We start from the raw sequence: 19,721 nt of genomic DNA, 5'->3' as shown, positions 1-19,721 counted from the left end.
CTGTTTTAAAAGATGTGCATCTCAATGCTCCTCAAAAATCATCCTACAGCACGACAGCCTTCTTTCCTGTCCTCCTGGGCAGCACAGAAAAAGGACAGTCTAATCCTCTGACGACTGAGACCCTATCAGCATGCCAGGCTCCTGAGACACTAAGCATACTACAGGTAGAGCCCAAAAGTTAGGGTTGAGAAGACAGATGTGCAGTGTGCAGGGGCTGGGCTGAGTCCAAGGAGAATCCAGGGCAGACGCTGAAACGGCTTTCAAGGTTTCCTTGATAGGAAGTTTAAGTGTTATTCATTCACGGTTTTCTGTTTTACTGAATGCAAGGTGTGGACCCGCTAATCAAAAACCAAGTGTAGCTCTACTCCCAAAGGGAGTCCAAAGGGAGTAATGCGTGTTAATGACAGTAGTGCTTTCAAAGTGAATTCTGTGCCAAGTATGGAAATACCAGCCACCTGAGTTCATGGGAGCTGATGGCCATTCTTTGATAAAGAAGAGTTTTCCTAGGCCTCATCTCTAATGTACCATCAGAAAAGCAAAAGCAATTTTCCACCAAACGAGCTCAGAAAGGCAGAGGGTAAAAGTTGTGTATGTTCCTGTAAGAGAACAGTTTCCAGATAAAGACAGTGTATGGAGCCATGCACACAGACAAGGACAAGCAGTTAGAGAGCAGCCCCGGTGAAGGAAGCAGCAGGGCACAGTCACAGCAGAAGACTCCCGATTAAGCCTTAACTAGATGCTTTTGTAAAGAATACCAATACTCCAAAATAATCTGTTTACTATATGTGATAGAAAGACATGCTGTCACAGAAACCAAAATACTGGGAAACAGAAAAGCCTACTAAAATGTAGTTATAAACATTCTATATAACATATATATAAAAATAATGAAGAATGAAACTGTTTATCATATGTATCTAAAAATCTTTTTTATATCTCCCAAGTATTATCTAAATGTATATAATATAGTGTATATTATAGTGTATAATATAAAGCAATAATATATTGCTCTGCAATGTTTCCAAGCTTCTTTTTCATTCTAACTCATTATTTGTACAGCCTTCTAAATGCCACTCAGGCGGTTAATATAAAGACGGCTAGAAATACCTCATAAATTCAGCCTAATAAAGTAAATGGTAAGCAGAAAAATGATTACTTCTAAGTGTAATTCTATTTTATTTGAGTACTCATTCCGCATCTGGATGGCTCTCCGAGGCTGACTCCAACCTCTGACACTATGAAGAAAGAACTGCAGGCACGAGGAGGGTGGCCGACGTGAAGCTGGAAGCGTCAGGGCAGCACAGTCACAGGCGGCCCGCCAGCCGGCATCCGGTCTGCGAGGCATCCCAGGACACCCCTCCCCGCTGCCGCTTCAGACCACCTTCCCCGACTGCAGTTTCACCACTGCCAGTTTTACCTGCCGGGGAAGCTCTTCATTCAGAAGATTAATTAAGAGAGTATCAGTGTTCTGCTCCCAAAGAAGATACCATGCTACTGGTTTTACTGTGGGCCTACTGTGCATAACCTGTCATGCAGGCTGCTCCGCGCCGTACAGCCTGATAACGGTCCTGACTGGGACCCGAGGGACTGCTGTCATGAGGTCAGCACAGAGAGTGCCAGAAACAGCGCCCCTGCCTGACGGGGAGAGGCGAACCAGCATCCATCAAGAACAAACCACCAACACCCAGAGCCTCTCTGCGGCTCCCTCTGGTTAACTCTCACACGGACTAAGTTAGCTCTTCAGTATATACACAGCAGGCATCTGACACGTAACTGCTGGCAAGGAAAATTTTCAAGCAGAACTGAGAAAGAAAGGAACCATTTCTTTCTCTAAGACAGAATTCACCATGAAACTTAACATTTAAAACTAGACTTTTTCATAATTTAATAGGTAATTTGCTAACTATACAGGGAAGAATTTGTAACTAACTTTATAGTGGAAGTTTGGCTGTATTTATAAAGTCACACTGGACATGCAGTAATGACATCAATAACACATTTAATTTCCCTGCCAACTATCTTTAACAAATCCCTCCTGCGCAGTTAAAGCAACATTCTTAGATTCTCAACAGCATCATCGAAAGGCATTAAATGCTCGATTATGCAGCATAATAATGTTACACGAGGCACAGTAAAAAGAACACAATATGAATCCAACACCTGAGGGGCCAAATGACTCTGAAAGTTACTTAAGGACAACACTCCATGCACATCTGAGGCAAGACGGGAAGAGTGACTGTCAGCCACAGAATTAGCAATCTTTAAATCCTGAGAAGCAATGAACTGGAAATGACAGCAATGGGTGAACAGTGTCATCAGACACTGAGAGACAACAGGAGGCAAAAGCATACAGGGTGGACGCTGGAACACTACCGTAATTCTGTGCATTTCTGAACTGCTGAATCTGAACCATACGAATAAAAGGAGGCTGCCAAGAAAGAGAAGGTAAGTGTTAAGAGCAAGATTAACTGAACAGACCAAAAGCCTATTAATGGAGACAGCAATACAGTGGCCAGGACTCAATCCCAACTCTGCTACTCAGTGACGGCAAATCGCCTTCACTGGGAATTAGGCAGACAACAAAGGTTTTGAATTAGATGATTTCCAAGATGTCTTTTGATTTCAACATTCCCCAAGTCTACACTGCAAACAAGTTCTCGTCACCTAACTTGAGTCCACTGGAAATCACAACCTTTCTGCTCTTCTAAGGGTGTCTGATCGCAAGCATCGGTAGAAGGTGTCCAGCGCAGTCTGCACAGAGCACGTGGTCTCGAGCCCAAGCCACGTGTGGCGCAGCTTGGAGCAGGCCCTTACCGCAGCGCGGCTCCTGAGGCGTCCCCTTCATGAACAGCATGCAGGGGGCGGCGTGGGTTAACTTCTTCAGGCGCAGGCTGAGGTCCTCCTTCGGGTGCTCACTACCACTGGGCGAGAAGGAGCCGCTAGACGCATGTCGCTGAACTTTTTTGGTCAACTCTGGGGCATGGGCACCATCTAATCGGTCGATTTTCTGAGAATTCTAAAGTTAAAGAAGTCATTCAGAGTATGTGTACATTTCTTCATCATCTATTTTAGGCTCCAAAATTATAACAAACACAAGTCCATAGCTCTAGCCAGTATTTAAAGAGGTCAACACTATCACTGGAGAAATTTTTTGAAATTTGGATTACAAACTGCCTGCCACGCATGTCAATTTTAGAAATGAATAGTTGGTTTCTTTTTTCCTTTTTGGAAACACTGGGAAGGCAGCACTACTCCTGAAACCAGATCAGACAGGCTCTCCCCACCCCCGCTGCGGTCAAGCTGTTATGAAGTACAGATGAGGTACCTGGGGAACTCTGGTGACACCCAGGGGTGCCCAGAAACACAGATTTGCACCCACTTCCTAAGAGAGTCACTAATCAAACCAGAAGCAGCAAGATGTTTCATCATACCCAAGCACATGCCCCAACCAACCAACCTCTGACCCAACTCAGGGAACAGTTTGGGTTTACAGCCATGCCTTCTGGTGGGTGGACCTCCACAGTCCGTGTCACCTTCCCAGGACCCCAAGGGCAAGCAAGCAGTGAGACTACAAGACAGGTCAGGGCGAGGAGCAGGCAAACACCTGGTGCTCAGCATCAGGGGAAAGGGGAAAGGAACCGGCGAAGGCAGCCCCACGGTACTCCGCAATCTCTTCCACCGTCTTTAGCCTTACCTTGAAAAACAGAAAGGTGGGAACAGAACTAATTTCATATTTTTCAGATACTTCAGGAACAGCTTCCGCTTCCAACTTTAAAATAAAAGAATTTAAGCATGATTATAAAAAGGTCTTCTCTTTTTAACTACTTCACATGTAAATCAGTTTCACATGCATTATCCCTTCAGGTAGTTGACGTTTTTAAAAGAGCACAGTACAAAAGTTTATGACACATTTACATTTAAATGAGACTCACTGGGCTGGCATGTCATCCACTGAGTCTGCGGTGTCAAAACAGGTTCAGAGGTTTTTATTTTGTTGCACATTTCAAAAGATGCCTGGAGGCTGTGAATAAAATTTTTGGTGCACTAGTGACCTAGTAAATTTTCAATCATATGCAGCTACTACTATATTGAAATCCATAAATCACTGACCCCAGTTATGTCATGATTACAGTGCTTATTTTCTGCCCACAGCAATTCTTGCTGTTTGCTCTATTGACTAATTTCAAGAGGCAGTACATCATGACTGACAGTTGCAGCCTTCTGCAAATTATGAAGCAAAAAGGAGTATTTCTTCAATAAACTATTGATGTCTGATAAATTTTACTTTTAACTCCTGCAAGGCTGCTGAACCCTAAGCAGATAGATATCTTGCTAGGTTACTTGCTTCTGGGTCTGTTCATACATTTAAATGCATTTTAAATAAGATGACCACATTCTATTTGAAAATTTCCTTGAAGCCCTTCAACAAGATCTGATGTGATATCTGACACATAAACATATTTATTAGTAACACGTTCTCTAAATGAGAATAAAATTACTATAAGCTTTTTATGTGGACTTTAGATACTTTGAGAAAAACCAAGATATATTGTGTTTTTCCCTCACAGGACTGTCAATGCTAATACAAACTTTTAAAACCAATAAAAATCTGTATCCACATTATACCTATAGGAAATAAAGTTTATTGATAAATTATGTTATTAAAGAGTTTTTAAAATATATACACTGTGTTTTTCCAAGAGTAAAAGATTTCCACTGGGCTTAAAATACTATCTTTATCCAGAGCTTTAACCAATCCACTGTTTCTATCCATAAAAATGACCATGACACAGGGGGAGGCTATCCCATGTCTGTGGCTTGTATCGTCCATCTCGTATATTCTTGGGTGCTCTTTTACCGCCTTAATTCTATTTTCTTTAGAACACCCTTTTGAAACAATACTTTAAATTATTTTCATTTTTAATGTAAGAAACCACATATATTTTAAAATCAATGTCAACTGTCCAATAAAACTGAAAAAAAGAACAGAGAGAAGGTTAAGCATTTGGAGACAGCTGTTCAGAAGACACTCTTTCTAAAGTCTAAGGAACTTCTGTACCATATTCTTTCAGACAACTCCACACTAGACCAAAGGAGAGCAGAAAGGTGGTGACCGAGGCAGCACTAACGTCTGGTAAGTGCCCCCCACACTCTGGGCACTGGGCCAGGCTCAGTGAAGATCCCCATCGCTCGCACTCCGGGATTCTAACAGAAAAGTAATACGAATCAAAAAACAGGTGCTACTAAGTAGAAGCAAGATAACAGAGTCTTAAACAGAACAAAACAAGTCACATCCTGACTCATAAAATCAAATTCCTATATGCTTTTAAAAGCTGATCTCTTCTCATATGTCTGCTGGTTTCCAGTAGGGCCCCTTACTGACAACTCTTCTGGGAAGCAAATGATGCTCTCAAAATTCCTGCTGAAGCCAGGAGGATCACTACACGTGCCTCCCCTCAAATGAGCTCCCAGAAGACGGAGCTTAATAAGACAAAGGCAACAGTGACAGGCAAATCCTCCTGAGTCCAGACCAGGAGGGCCATTAAAGGCAAAGCCGCTCCCCAGAATAGCAAGGGCAGCTGAAGTCCGAAAACCTTCACAGCACTAAAACTCCTTGGAAATATTTCTGATGGATGTAAAGCAACATAACAGTTATAACAATGGAAGTAGAAGATAAATGCATACATATTCAAAACTTTTAATTTCAATTTTCTTCTACATTCTGAAGAGACCAAAGATGGCCAATAAGAGCTACCTTCCTTGGAGGCCTGCTCTGTGCTGTACACCAGACTTGTCACAACTGGAAAGCAGGGCCCGCGTTATCATCTCAGCTCCACAGGGGCCAGGAGAGAGGTCACTCCAGACACAGTTAATTAGCAGGAGAGCTGAGAAACCAACCCATGTCTGTTTGACGACAAACCCTGTGCTTTTCTCATTATGCTACGGTTACCTTTTCTACCACAACAAGTAAGAAACAGCAAATTTAAAAGACAGGATTATATATGACTTCAGGACCAGACAGACATGGACACTTCCAGAATGGATTCCCAGCCAGAATGCCTTGGGGGAACCACGTGCTTCCTACACCGTCAATCTCAAACTTGGACCCTTCCCACCCAGGGTGCTGTGTGTCTGTGGAGAGGGGAGGAGGGCAGGGGAGCTCTACTACAGCAGGATGAATCCAGACGGAAGGAATCTCCATCATCTCCTTTGATATATCAGGGGTCCCCAAAGACCACCATGATGGTAATGGCTAAGAGCTATGGTGTACTCTAAGCCAGACAACATTCTGAGTGCATTCACATACTGAGTTCATTTAATCCTCACGGTGAGTGAGCGAGTGAGCGTTAGTCGTTCAGTCATGTCTGACTCTTTGCAACCCCATGGAGTGTAGCCTGCCAGGCTCCTCTGTCCATGGAATTCTCCAGGCAAGAATACTAGAGTGGGTAGCCAATCTCTTCTCTGGGGAAAGCTTCCCAACCCAAGGACCAAACCCAGGTCTCCTGCACCGCGGGCAGGATCTTCACCGTCTGAGCCCCCGCAGGGGCCCTCACGGCGGGTGCTATCATCGTAGCCCGTTTCTAGGTCCCTCACTGCCGAGCGGGAGGTGAGGCAGTCTGGCTCTAGGCACAGTCCACTCTACACAGCCCTGTTACCAGCTCACCAGACCCAACGGTTCCTCCTCGTCTCCTCATTTTACTGACCTTGCAGTCTCACTCAGTAAGCGTGACCACAGCTGCCTTCTCAGATTCCCTTCCCTTGGCTTTCCGTGTCTTCTCTTCCTCTAACTCCTGGCCTGAGTATCTGGCTTCTTCCTTCACCTTTGCCAACCACGATGTTGCTGCACATCCCAGGACTTGGTTCTGCACCTGCTTCTCTTACCTATACTCACTTTCCTAGCAGAGTGGTCTCAGGCAACACCCTGGCTCTAAGGAACTCCAGTATGGCACCGCCACCCAACCTCTACCTAGGACAAACCTCTCCTCTCACCTCCAAGCCACACACTCGACATCTGCCCGCAGATCCCCACTAGACATTTCCCACTGCACCTGTTCCTCCCCAGGGCAGACCCGATCTCATTTAATCCACCAAGCTACTCAGATCAAAAAGGAGACAATCTTAACTGATCTATTTCCTCCACCCTGACATCCAATCCATCAAGAGGTCTCCTGGGTGCCCCCTCTAAAACATAAGCCGACGCAGACAATAACAGCATTTCAACAATCTCCCCACTAATGTCCAAGAAATCTCTTACCTGGCCTAGTGAAACAGCCTCCTAACTGGTAGACCTGCTTCTAGTCTGTACTCTTACCCACTTCAAACCATTCTCCATGTGGCAGCCACAGTAATCGACTTAGGAATCAGACTGCATCAGACTGCACTTGCAATAAAACCAAAACTCGACCATGGCTCACAAGGCCACGTGGCCCTCCCTGCCTCTGCAGCTTCCGGTCAGGGCTTCGACCCCTTCCCTCTTCTCCAGCCCCGCTGGCCGCCCACTGCTCTTCTGAGGTCTGCACCTGCTAAGCCTCTACCTAAAGGCTCTCTGCCAGCACTTCCAGTGACTGTCATCTTTGCGTTTTTTAACTCTCACTTGTTAGATACACCCTTTCAGCACAACCTACATAAAAGCACCCCGCCTACCCAAGACCCCTCTTCACAGCCTGCCTATTTATTTCTTCTGTTGAAATTCACACCACCTGAGATTACCCTGGCACTGTGTTACCCATTTACTGTCTACACCCTTACTGTCCTGCATTCCCAGTAACTAGCATCCGGTGTGGCATACAATTGAGTGTCCAAGAAACAGAATGCTGAACAGTAGTCACTATTCCTAAGCCAAAAACACAAGTGACTACTTGCCAGTGGCGGCAGAGGCTCCAAGGTAAAGGCAAGGATGAGAAAACTCAACCTTTCAACATAAATCAACTAGACTTCAAGGAAACAAGCAAGCAAACAAAAGCGCCTGACACTCTGGGACTCTGTCACGCCTCACACAGGACTTCTTTTCACTCTGTGACGTGCTACGAAAGGCGAGTTTTTCAAAGTCAAATTCTTTGTTTGCCAGAAAGTCAAACATAAATGTCAAAATAGTATTTAAATGAACATTTCTAATAACTTTTTATAATACTTTGCCAAACTTTACCCAGTAACAGCTAATAAACTATGTTAATTATGTTTTGTTTTTTTTACCAAGACAGCACAGATTAAAACTAGGTTATTTTTAAGATTTAACCATCCTACTAGAATTATCTGAGAGACATTTCTATAGTTCCTAAAAAATGGAATCCTACATATGCTCTGTAAGACACTAAATAAACTGATCAATATTCTGACACACAAAAAAAACAAGTTCAGATACTCAGCTGATACCTAGTTATACAACCAGTTAGCCGATGCCGATACCTAATTATACAGCCAGTTAGCCAATACCTAGTTTTACAGCTAGTTGGCACCCTTCTGGAGACTGCCCTACATTTTCTGCTTAAACACATTGTTCACAAAGATTATTTTGAATTTAAACAGTGTAAGCTACAGAAATTATCTATACTAACTGTACAGACCTTTAGAAATTACAGTGTAAGCTGTTCTTTAAGATGGTGGCACATTTAAGAATATATCAAACTATAAAGATTCCTTTTTAAGGAATCAAAAAAAAAAAAAGTAAGTATATAATTCCTTCTGTACTCTTGATTTCATATCTGAAGATACCATGCACATAAAATGCAAGAACAGCTACCATACAAACAAGATTAATACTAAATGAAATACAATAATACTAAATCTCACCAACCAGGTCGTTGCTAAGTCTGACTTCAAGAATAAATTTCTGTACCAAAGTGCAGTATATGGTACATTCAGTATCAGAGCCTAGTAGGCCTCAGCTAGAATTAGGGGGAGGGAATAAAGAGGAGAAAGGGCTGGCACGTGAGGTGGGAGCCACCTGCACAAAGAAAAGCAACTTAAACACAGCAAACCAGGTAAAGGCCCCGCCCTCAAGCGTCTCACCACCTAGTCAAGAAGGGGACAAAACAGGGACAAAACGCAAGGACAGAGCCGATGAAAACACAAGAGACTCCCTGACAGTCCAGCCAATGGAACAGACTAAGCTCAGAGAAGAAAGGGAAAAAAAAGTCACGGGGGTACACAGAAAAGACATCACACAAAATGGGTTTGATTTAAATCATCACGTTGTACACTTTAAATACACACAATCTTTACTTTAAAAGCAAAAGTAATAATAATACCAAATATAAGAATTTAATTTTTTTTTAAATGGCTTTGATTTGGACCATGAATTTGACCAGTGGCCCCAATTTCACCACCCAAAACTATTCTTCCTCTTTCCCACACCACCACCAGACATTGTATCCTGAAATAGTCTACTGACCAAACAATTTTGATTTAATGATAAATGTGTATCCCATTGTTGTTAAAGCGCTAACAAACTGACTTTACATAATTTGAAATGCAAAGACACTTGACATTTTAATTAGCTATTTAATCTTATTCTGAATAAATGTAAGGTTTCTGTGAGACTTAAAGCAACAGACACAACTAACCTATGTCCTCCAAGCCCTTGGAGGTGTGAAGTCAGGGAAGAACCCAGCCCCAGGACCCGACCGACGGGGCAGCCAATGCAGGCGAACACAACGGCAGGCAGCCTAAACGTGGCACCAGTAAGGAGCACACGTTCTTTATCGCCGTATCATCAGTCCAGGAAGTGAGGGGATTCAAACACAGTAAGTGAAAACCTTGCCTTTCAGCAACCTATTCCAATGGGCACAAACTACTAGGATTAAAAAACAAAAAAATGTATGCTAGGTTTTCTCAGATGGTATTTTACCATGTTCTACAAAATAAGGAATTGATGATCACAAAACTTTAGAATTAAAGTATTAAAAACACAGTGCTTAAGATCGTTCTATGCAATGGTTCTGTAAATCTAAGTCATAGAATGAACTAATCTCTATACTTCAAGTCAAAAATGCCAAACAACTGCAGTCGTTAAAAAAACAAAAAGACCAAGAAATCAAATTGTGAGAAACAGAGAGTACCAGGATGTCGCTTCTATAGACTGGAAGAGTCACAGAGCTCTCACCGAGTAAGCTGTGTTTAGTTGAACCACATGCCCCTCCTCTGGAAAATGCCACCGCCGCTCTCAAGTACTTCACCTCTCCCAGGCTGGCTACTGCTCAGCACTGTGCCCTTTAAATCACCTACCTTCCGAACTCCATGCAAATGATCTTTGCCTCTGAAGATGTCTAAGAAAACTATGCCACAGAGTGACTTCCCAGAAAGTAACACCTGCGCAAACGACCCATGGAAACCTGTCACCCTCTCTGAACGGCAGGTACAGTCGGGGTCAGGTATCCCCAGCAGATAAGGGCTCCCAACCCTTGGCTTGCCGAGACATTTAAGCACTTGAACAACTTAAAATCTCACTGCCGAGTCTGGTACTGATGTGAGAAGTAATCCTATAGTCACTTTAAATAAATCATTCAAATGGCAGCTAAGAACAATGCGTTACCTAAACCAGTAACGTGATACACATAAAAGCAGACTTACAACAATTACCACTGTCTTGATTAATCTTACGATTGAAATGTTTAATCATTTATTTCACTTGTAATCGTTATCTTTTATCACTGACCAAACATGCAGTTTTAATGTCCACTTCTATTATTTATATTGGACATTTTAAGGTTGTATTCTAAGGTTACATTACACATTTCACTGGAATTTTAAATAAGTCCTTAAACTTTAAAAAGCTAACTATTCATACATGCTCTATCTGCTTAAGGAAACACTGCAAGAATTCATACAAGATTAATACAAGAGCTACTTATGGGATGGGACGGCAAGGCTGGCGAGAAGGAGTGGGCTGGGCCTTCTCAATGGACTTCTTCCTGCAGTGTTTTGATTTTGAACCATCTAAACACAAGCAATACCTGTTCAAAGGACACATATTTAAACGGAAACTGTCTGAAAAGTATATCAGCTGCTATACAAATAAATTAATGTGTCAGAATTCTGGGTCTTCAGTCTACATAAAGAGGCACACATACAAATACAGTTCACATCATCTTTAACTCCATATACTTGCCAACATATCCTCTAGCTATTTTTTAAAATAGGGTTTTTGTCTGCTTTTTTAAAACCTTAAGATTCAGCTTCTGAATATAGGGTATGCCTCCCTTCCCAAAAGTTCATTTCTAAAACACTCAACTCACATGTTGGCCATGTTGCCTCAATTAAGTCCTGACTGATACATTAAATGTGCTAAAACCAAGTGAGCTCGTCCTTTGTAACTCTCATTATCCTAGCCCTGCCCACCCAAGAAAGACACCAGGAATGAGGAGGCTGGAGCACCAGAGCAAGGACAAAGAAGGCTACACGCAAAGTGAATGAAAACAAAGGCAGCCAGGCTGCTTCCTTCTCCCTCTGCTTCCCCAGCGCGACAGAGAGACTCTGGTTTCCCTGCAGGCCTGCATTTACCGGACCCCTGGCAGCGAGCTCCCCCTACCCCCCTGTTCCCTGCAGCCCTCACACACCTTTCTTGAATCACTTTCCATGTCCCACTTAGCTTTTCAATGAAGCAAGTCTTGTTAACATCTCTACTGTACAAAACCACAATTACCCACAATGAATGATCTCACCTGCGAGTGCCCACATAAACCCTCTCCTGACTGCCCATCCTGTCCTCCCACCCAAGCCTGTATTCAGGAAAGGGTAGTGAGTTTTACACCACTCCCTGCTTGAAAAATATAAAACCATTTTAAGGTTTTTAAGAATAATCTACTGTGAAAATAACAGATTCCAACACTACCTATGAATATGAGGAATCCCACACCACCACTCCTTTCTATGTCAATAAAATGTAGTCTAACCCATAAATCAGAATTAAATCCCTAAGACATGACACTGAAAACGCAGTACCTTCACAAATGAAACTTGTTGGTGCTCTTTAGCGAGCTCTGCCATCACGTCGTTCATCTGAGCGCACTGAGGAGCCCATGGTGCCCAGAAATGGACCACAAGAAGGGACCTGTAAATCCGTAAAACGCAGATTTTGAAAACACAGTAGCTTTAGAAATAAGCAAATGAGGATAAATTCTATTACCAAAGAAACCTTTCAAGGACCGCCTGAATTGTTTTTGTACTGCTAGAATCTTGTATTAAACACAGGCTGAAATATGATTTCAAGGACTTCTTTTGGATGAATTTTCAAGTTAATGACATTTTTTGAATTAATACTTAGCTCACATGAAGTGGTTCTGAATATTCATCCACCTCAACTACCAGCCATGTAAATTAACTCTATTTTGAGACCCTGTGGAAACTAGATTTCTGCAGTCAGGGCACAATGTTTGTGAAAAATGACTATATATGCGTTACTACTATTAATGTTAGTATTTTTAAACATGGTATTGTGATGAAGTGATCATAGGAATAGGAATAAAATGGGGCAAATGAAGTATATAAGCAGAAAACAAGGAAAAAAATAGAACTGCTTTTTATACAAACTTTCTTATGCTACAAAGTATTTTCTAAAAACTGACAGTATGAACAGACAGAATAGTGGACTAATAAACTGTTGATAAAATCCTTAGAAATCTCAGTATACATCTATTAACTATTTTCATATAAAACTACCTTGGCAAAGATACCTTTAAGTCTAACCTCATACTCAACTGAAAAACCCTTCACTTTTACAGAATTATAAATTCAAACAGTTGCTTCAGTCGTGTGCAACTCTGTGACCCCATGGACTGGAGCCCACCAGGCTCCTCTGTCCACGGGATTCTCCAGCCAAGAAGACTGGAGTGGATGCCATGATCTTCCCGACCCAGGGAGAGAACCTGAGTCTCTTATGGCTCCTGCATTGCCAGGCAGGTTCTTTAACATCAGCGCCACCTGGGAAACTCAAATTCAAATACAATCTCTCTCAACTACAAAAAGGCTTCCCTCATAGCTCAGTTGGTAAAGAATCCGCCTACAATGCAGGAGACCCCGGTTCGATTCCTGGGTCGGGAAGATCCCCTGGAGAAGGGCTGGGCTACCCACTCCAGTATTCTGGCCTCGAGAATTCCATGGACTATACGGTTCATGGGGTCGCAAAGAGTAGGACCCGACTTAGGACACGACTGAGCAAGCGACTTTCACTTTCAACTACAAAAAATCTGAACACTCAGGAAAACACATTGAAAAATATGTTACAAGGAGGAAAAAAACAAGGACAATTAAACTTGGGCAAGGAAAGAAGTAATCAACTGTTAAACCACTAAAACAATACAGCTGAGAAAAGAAGGGGCCCAGTACCGCCAAGCTTCTGGCTTAGTGACTTAGGTAGTGGTGGCACTCGCCACGATTCACAGTCCAGAAGCAGGCAACCTGGGAGGAAAGAAGTCTAGTGGGCTCTTAGTGACAGTCAAGCTCAGGAGAGAAGTCCACGCTTGATCCGCAGATCTCCGAATCAAGAGATGGCGGGCACCACCCTCATCCACGCCGGAGAATAAAGAAGGGGCCAAGGGCAGAGCCTCTGGGGCTCGTCACCACCAAGTCAAGAGCGACGGAGGGAAAGGAGTCCTGGCAGTAGACCAGAGAAGGTTCAGGGGTCTCACAGGAGTCAGGAAGGGAGGGGGACAACCATCAAACAGAGCAGGAAGAGTGACCAGCAGTGGGCAGTCATTTCAGCAGGTGAGAGAAGCAGTGTGTGGACCACTGAGCTGAGAATGAAGAAGGGAACTGCTAGGAACCTACTAGGTAAGAGACTGGGCTGTTAACAGAGAGCGAGCGAGGATCCAGACAGATCAAGGGATGGGCTTTTATCAATGCAAGAACATCTTCATAGTTTATTTTGTGAGGGGACAGTGCAAGTGAGAGGGAGAGGCTGAAGACATGAGATTCAAGCTCTCAGAGGTGGCAGGACAGGGAAATCTAGAGCAGAGAAGAATTCAACACGAGAAGACAGTCTCCTCTAGGTCAGCAACAAAGGAATCAAGAATGGGTAAAGTGAAAGAAAGTGTTAGTTGCTCAGTCGTGCCCAATTCTTTGCAACCCCATGGACTGTAGCCCATCAGGCTCCTCTGTCCACGTGATTCTCCAGGCAAGAATACTGGAGTGGGTTGCCATTTCCTTCTCCAGGGGATATTCCTGACCCAGGAATCGAACCTGGGTCTCCTGCATTGCAGGCAGATTCTTTACCGTCTGAGGCACCAGGAAGCCCCTACAGTGGGAAAAGCTACAAGCAAATCTGTTGTGTTGGGGGAGGGGCAAGTAGAAGCAGCAGCCTGATGAGGCTACTGAAGTCCTGTTTTCCCAGGCAGGAAGCAAGGTCTTGTGCTGAAACAAAGGAAAATAGAGGACAAGGGCCACAGCCAGGACAGAGGAAGAAGGGACAGCTGCCTGGGACACAGAAAGCAGGACGCTCCAAAGGAAGAGCCACCGAAGGCAGGAGAGAAACACATAGTCAGGCCCCCACTCCACGGGCCCCACTGTAGCTAGAACTCAGGAGCTTCGGCGCATGGGCAGAGACTATGGAGGAAGTACTGCTGATACTTCACCAGTTACTGATTCCTCTTCCTCTCACGCGTGAAGCTGGACTACATTAACACTTCTTATCAAACTGAAAAATGATTTTTAAAATCAAAATATTCAATGATAAAAAGAATAAAGTGAGACAACACTTTTATATCCCACTGGTAAAAGTTCAATTGGAAACTTTCAGAAATTTCTTGTACCACTTTCAAGGATCTATCCTACAGAAGTCATTAAAGAGACAAAGATGTATGTATATGACTACTTCCCCAGTATTTTACATAGCAAATAACTGTAAAAATCTATTATTCAACAACATAGTTTTCTTAATGGTCATAAAATATTATAAAGTCATTAAAAATTGTATCTCAAAGAACATTTAATAACATGGGAAAATACGAGTACATTTTTAAAAAATTAAATAGGTTACAAAACTTTTTAACAGTATGTGCCAACGTAAGTAAAAAGAAAAAGTACACATATACAACTTAAATTCCATCATTACTAACGCAGCTTTGAAGAGTAATTTAACTTCCACGTCTGTGAAACAGCAATAATACCCTGAGAGGTTGGGAAGATCAAACAAAAATATGTAAGCCCTTTAAAAATATTAAAGAATGATATTAATGTTCTTTTAAATTATCCACGTTATTCTCAAATTTAGATGCTTAACTTCTACTTTCCAATTAAGTGAACAACGCCTAATATCATGAGGACATAAACCTGAAACAAATAAATGCTGTCACCCTCTCCTGATGGCCCACTGCTCTCTCCATCTTCAGGGACAGCTCAATGTGCAGGGTGCACTGTTTAAGGAAAAACCTTTAAGAGAAGACGAGGTTCAAATCCTAACTGCTGCTGCTAAGTTGCTTCAGTCGTGTCCGACTCTGTGAGGCCCCACAGACGGCAACCCACCAGGCTCCCCCGTCCCTGGGATGCTCCAGGCAAGAGCACGGGAGTAGGTAGCCATTTCCTTCTCCAATGCATGAAAGTGAAAAGTGAAAGTGAGGTCGCTCAGTCGTGTGGACTCTTAGCGACCCCACGGACTGCAGCCCACCAGGCTCTCCGTCCATGGGATTTTCCAGGCAAGAGTACTGAAGTGGGGTGCCACTGCCTTCTCAAATCCTAACTACTGTGCTTTTAAACAATGTAATGAACCTCCGTTCTTTGTCAGTAAAATATTTAGTGGTCAATAAACTGCTGTCTCACTGTTATTTCAGATGTTCTGCTCCTGAAGTTATTCCTGTACAGATAACACTAACTACCATGTATTAAAATCATGTAGTATTAGACTATATTAAATATTTTACAAATGGGCAAAACCTTAATTATTCTGCAAACCTTAATTATTCCCAACTGTGTAGACTAACATATAAACCATATAAACATATAAACCTAAGTCATGTGATAACTTAGGCAAAATACATTTTCAATTCACATGAAATTTTTAAATTGAGAAGCAATGATCTGTCAAACAGACGTTAAATAGCATTAACAAGTACTACTTCATATTCTGAAATGCTGCCATTTCCACCAAAAGGAGCAGAGATCTGTTCCTTCCCCAGATGCCAAGCACCACTTCCCACGTGCCCATCTAAAGGCATCATTTCACTTAATACCATTTGGATGCGTTCTTGCCACTGCTCTGTACTTGGATCATGTCACCTACAGGCCAGTGGTAAGAACGCATCCAAACGGTATTAACACTGACATTTTAACCGACTGCGACGTCTTAAGGACTTTTACGTTAAAAAAAAAAATAACACAGGATCAATAATGCCAAACACACAAACAGCAAAATAGTCTCCATCCTCACCGGGAGAGGGTGACCGCGTTTATGTTTGCTTCGGGTTTCTGTCCTCATGACGTCAGGCGCTGTTCACTTAAGATGGGTAAAGTGAAGTGAAGTTGCTCAGTCCTGTCCGACTCTGCGATCCCACAGACTGTAGCCTACCAGGCTTCTCCGTCCACGGAATTTTCCAGACAAGAGTACTGGAGTGGGTTGCCATTTCCTTCTCCAGAGGATCTGGAGACCCAGGGATCGAACCCAGGTCTCACACACTGCAGGCAGGCAGTTTACGGTCTGAGCCACCAGGGAAGCCCGCTTATTAAGGACAGATCCACACAAGCCCGGCTCCTTCCAGAGGCCGCCTCCGGGCCGCATCCCGTTTCATCAATGAGTCAACGTCATTCCCCACGCACCCGCCTCCCCGGGCCCACCTCTTTCAACAATTTACCAAGTGAACCTGAAACGCCGAAGCAGCAGTTCTGATGAACACTTTTCGGCACCCGCCCCCTGCCACGCTCCCAGGGAGCTCCCCAGCGGCCTCCAGCTCAAACTCGGGGCCGCATCAGGTCCGCACGCCCCACCGCCCTGAGCTCCGCGCAGGCTCTCTGCCCCCGGAGCCTCCGAGGGCGCTCCCGCCCGCCGGCCACGCGCCGCCCGCGGCCCTGACCCCTCTCACCGCAGAGGACACCGCGGCCCGACCCGGGCGCGAGCGCAGGGGCGGCCCAGGGCTGGCAGGGGGCTGAGCGCCGGGCGGGTGCCCAGGCGAGGGCTCGACTCAGCCGAGGCGGAGAGACCGCCCCGAGGCCCCGCGCGCCCGCCGGCGCTGACCCGCAAGTCGGGGGCCGGGGAGCGGTGTTTCCGGGTACCGCCGAACGGGCCCACCGCACCCCGCGGCTCTCCTTCCGACGCCTCCCCCCAGGCGAGAGGCAGCCGGGCCAAACCAGAACCGAGGGCGGCGGAGTGCGCTCAGGAGGCGGGAGAGCCCGTCCAGCGCCCGGGCAGGCAGCGCGGCCCGACCACGAGCGCCCTCAGACGCCAACTGCCGCCCCGCTCGGCCTCCCTGCAGCGCCCGCCCGGGACGACGCGGCGAGGGGCCGGGGTCTCCGCGCCCACCCTCGGCAGGGAGCTGGGGCCCCGCGTCACCGCCCCCCGGGGCCGCCGGGCCTGGCGCCGCGGGGCGCCCGGAGCCTCGAAACCTGGGTCTGCGGTGGACCTGCTCCCTCACCGGGGCGGGGACCCGGACTCAGGGTCCGGGCCGCCCAGGCTGGGCCGCGCGTGAGGGAGCCGAGCAGTGCGCCCGTGAGGCCGGCCCCCGCCGCGTCCCCTCACCCCTGCCGCCCGCCGCCTCGCTTACTTGGCTCTGAGGCGCAGCAGCTCCTCAAACTGCCCAGCTGAGCCGACCTCCACCACCGCCGCCGCTGCCTCAGCCGCCCCCGCCGCCATGCTGCCGCCGCCAGACAAGAGCAATCGAGCGCGGGCGGCCGATGGGGGCGGAGCGCGGGCGGTGGCGCAGGAAGCCCCGCCCCCAGCCGTCCCGGCGGCCCCGCCCCCTGCCCCGCCCCGCCCCCCAGGGCCGCGTGCCAGCCCCGAGCTGGTGAACACCCTGGGGCTGCGGCGTCCGGCCGGCCAGTTAGGACCCGGACCCCCGGGGCTCTGGACTCTCAGGAAGCTCCCCTCCGGAGCTCCTGGAAGTCAGGGCTTCCTGCGATCCTAGAAGCTCCAAAGGCAGCTGGGAGAAGGATGTACGCGTGTGTGTGTGTGTGTGTGTGTGTGTGTGTGTGTGTGTGTGTGTGATGTTAGTGTATATTTGAGTGAGTGAAGGCGCTCAGTAGTGTCCGACTCTTTGCGACCCCACGGACTGCAGCCCACGAGGTTCCTCTCTCCACCAAGTTCCTCTGTCCATGGGATTCTCCATGGCAAGAATACTGGAGTGGGTTGCCATTTCCTTCTCCAATTTCCTTCTCCAGGGTATCTTCCCTACCCAGGGATCAAACCTAGGTCTCCCACACTGCAGGCAGACGCTCTACCATTTGAGCCACCAGGGAAACGTGTATTTAACAAGCTGAAATTTTAATCCAAAAGGTAGGGATGGAAGAATGGGAGATCGGGGGAAGGGAGGTTGAGCCCTCTCCGAACCTCAACGCTGACAAGGAGTTTCGAATTGGGCCCTGAAGAACCTGAAGCCACGTCAGCACGTGGCCCACCATCACCCACTGAGAGGTCAGGCCCGGCTCCAGGACCCGCTCGCCCATGCCCCGCGCCCCTCTAACCTCAGTCCTCCCCCGGATTCCCTCGGCACCTCCTGATGCTGGCGCTCCAGGCAGTGTCCCCTCCCACCTTTCCACCAGTGCTTCGCACTCCTCTCCTGGAGTGACCTTGTCCATGGTCCCGGTAGCCTCCATCTCCAGGGAAACCTCGCGCAGAGCGCCTTCCCTTGCCTCCGGTGCCCATGGCTGGGGGAGGGCCGGGGGTGGGAGGGTGGTCTCTTTAAGGTTCCCCCCAGACCAGCCCCGGCCTTGTCTCCAAAGCGCCCCTCCTCCTGGATCCCAGGTTCACTACCGCCGTTGCTTCCACCCAGACACGTGGGGCTCCTCCTGGGCTCTTCTGGCTCTGTACCGGGTTGGAGGACAGACCCCGTGGAGCCGCCCTCAGGTGTTCAGGGCTCCTGCACGCCTTGGGCTGCGGGCACACCTCACGGTGTTAGAAGCGTCTGTGGTCTCGCATCAAGGGCGGGAGCTGTGTCTCCATCCCAGAGCCTGAGTGAGAGCCCGGCACGTCCTAGGTGCTGTGAACCATGTTCTCTACTTGGGACCAGGGGGAGGTGGGGTGAAGTGGACTTATGGAGTTTCGGAGACTCATTGCCAAAAGAAGTTCATGCAGTGTATCCGGTGAATAGTCTTTACAGTGATTGCCTGTCGAAATATACTGGGTTGTGTGAAATGTATTATTAAAATTAGATTTACTTCTTTCTACCTTTTAAATGAGGTTTCCCTAGTAGCTCAGTTGGTAAAGAATCTGCCTGCAATGCAGGAGACCCAGGTTCGATCCCTGGGTTGGGAAGGTCCCCAGGAGAAGGAAATGGCAACCCACTCCAATACTCTGGGGAATTTCATGGACGGAGCACCCGGTGGGCTACAGTCCATAGGATCGCAAAGAGTCGGACATGACTATGTGACCAACTTTCACTTTTCACTTTCACCCTTTAAACGTGGTTGCTAGAGATTTTTAAAGTGTGCAGGTGACTCGTTTTAGGCTCACTTCGTGTTTTCTCTTGGGCAGCATTGTGCCAGTGACTGAAAGGGGCCTTTAGTTACACGTGTGCCTCCGCCTGAGAAGATGCAACTGAAGATGGTAAATTACCTGAATGTGATCAAAATAGCATAGAACAAAA

The 19,721-nt window shown here is 46.3% G+C and overlaps 1 protein-coding gene and 2 non-coding genes across 5 annotated transcripts in view; 1 reads left to right on the top strand and 2 right to left on the bottom strand.

The window, feature by feature from the left end:
* GLRX3 (glutaredoxin 3) overlaps positions 1 to 17,777 on the bottom strand; it is a 31,205-nt gene extending 13,428 nt beyond the window's left edge. Inside the window, 4 exon segments of one of the 3 annotated variants that reach the window (NM_001035101.1) lie at positions 2,815 to 3,016; positions 3,695 to 3,769; positions 11,941 to 12,049; positions 17,685 to 17,777. In NM_001035101.1, the coding sequence (NP_001030273.1) occupies positions 2,815 to 3,016; positions 3,695 to 3,769; positions 11,941 to 12,049; positions 17,685 to 17,773 (475 nt within the window). In that variant the 5' untranslated portion in view covers positions 17,774 to 17,777. 3 annotated transcript variants of the gene reach the window in all.
* Positions 16,163 to 16,236, bottom strand: MIR2397 (microRNA mir-2397). The gene has a single exon (NR_031173.1). It is a non-coding gene; the product is annotated as a microRNA mir-2397 (primary transcript).
* A 1,541-nt stretch (positions 17,778 to 19,318) lies between the features above and the next one.
* On the top strand, positions 19,319 to 19,390 carry TRNAC-GCA (transfer RNA cysteine (anticodon GCA)). Its single transcript has one exon. It is a non-coding gene; the product is annotated as a tRNA-Cys (tRNA).
* Positions 19,391 to 19,721: the final 331 nt, after the last annotated feature.

The sequence above is a fragment of the Bos taurus genome, chromosome 26, assembly GCF_002263795.3.
Source record: "Bos taurus isolate L1 Dominette 01449 registration number 42190680 breed Hereford chromosome 26, ARS-UCD2.0, whole genome shotgun sequence".
Lineage (NCBI taxonomy): Eukaryota > Metazoa > Chordata > Mammalia > Artiodactyla > Bovidae > Bos > Bos taurus.
This window is presented reverse-complemented; position numbering and strand designations above follow the sequence as displayed.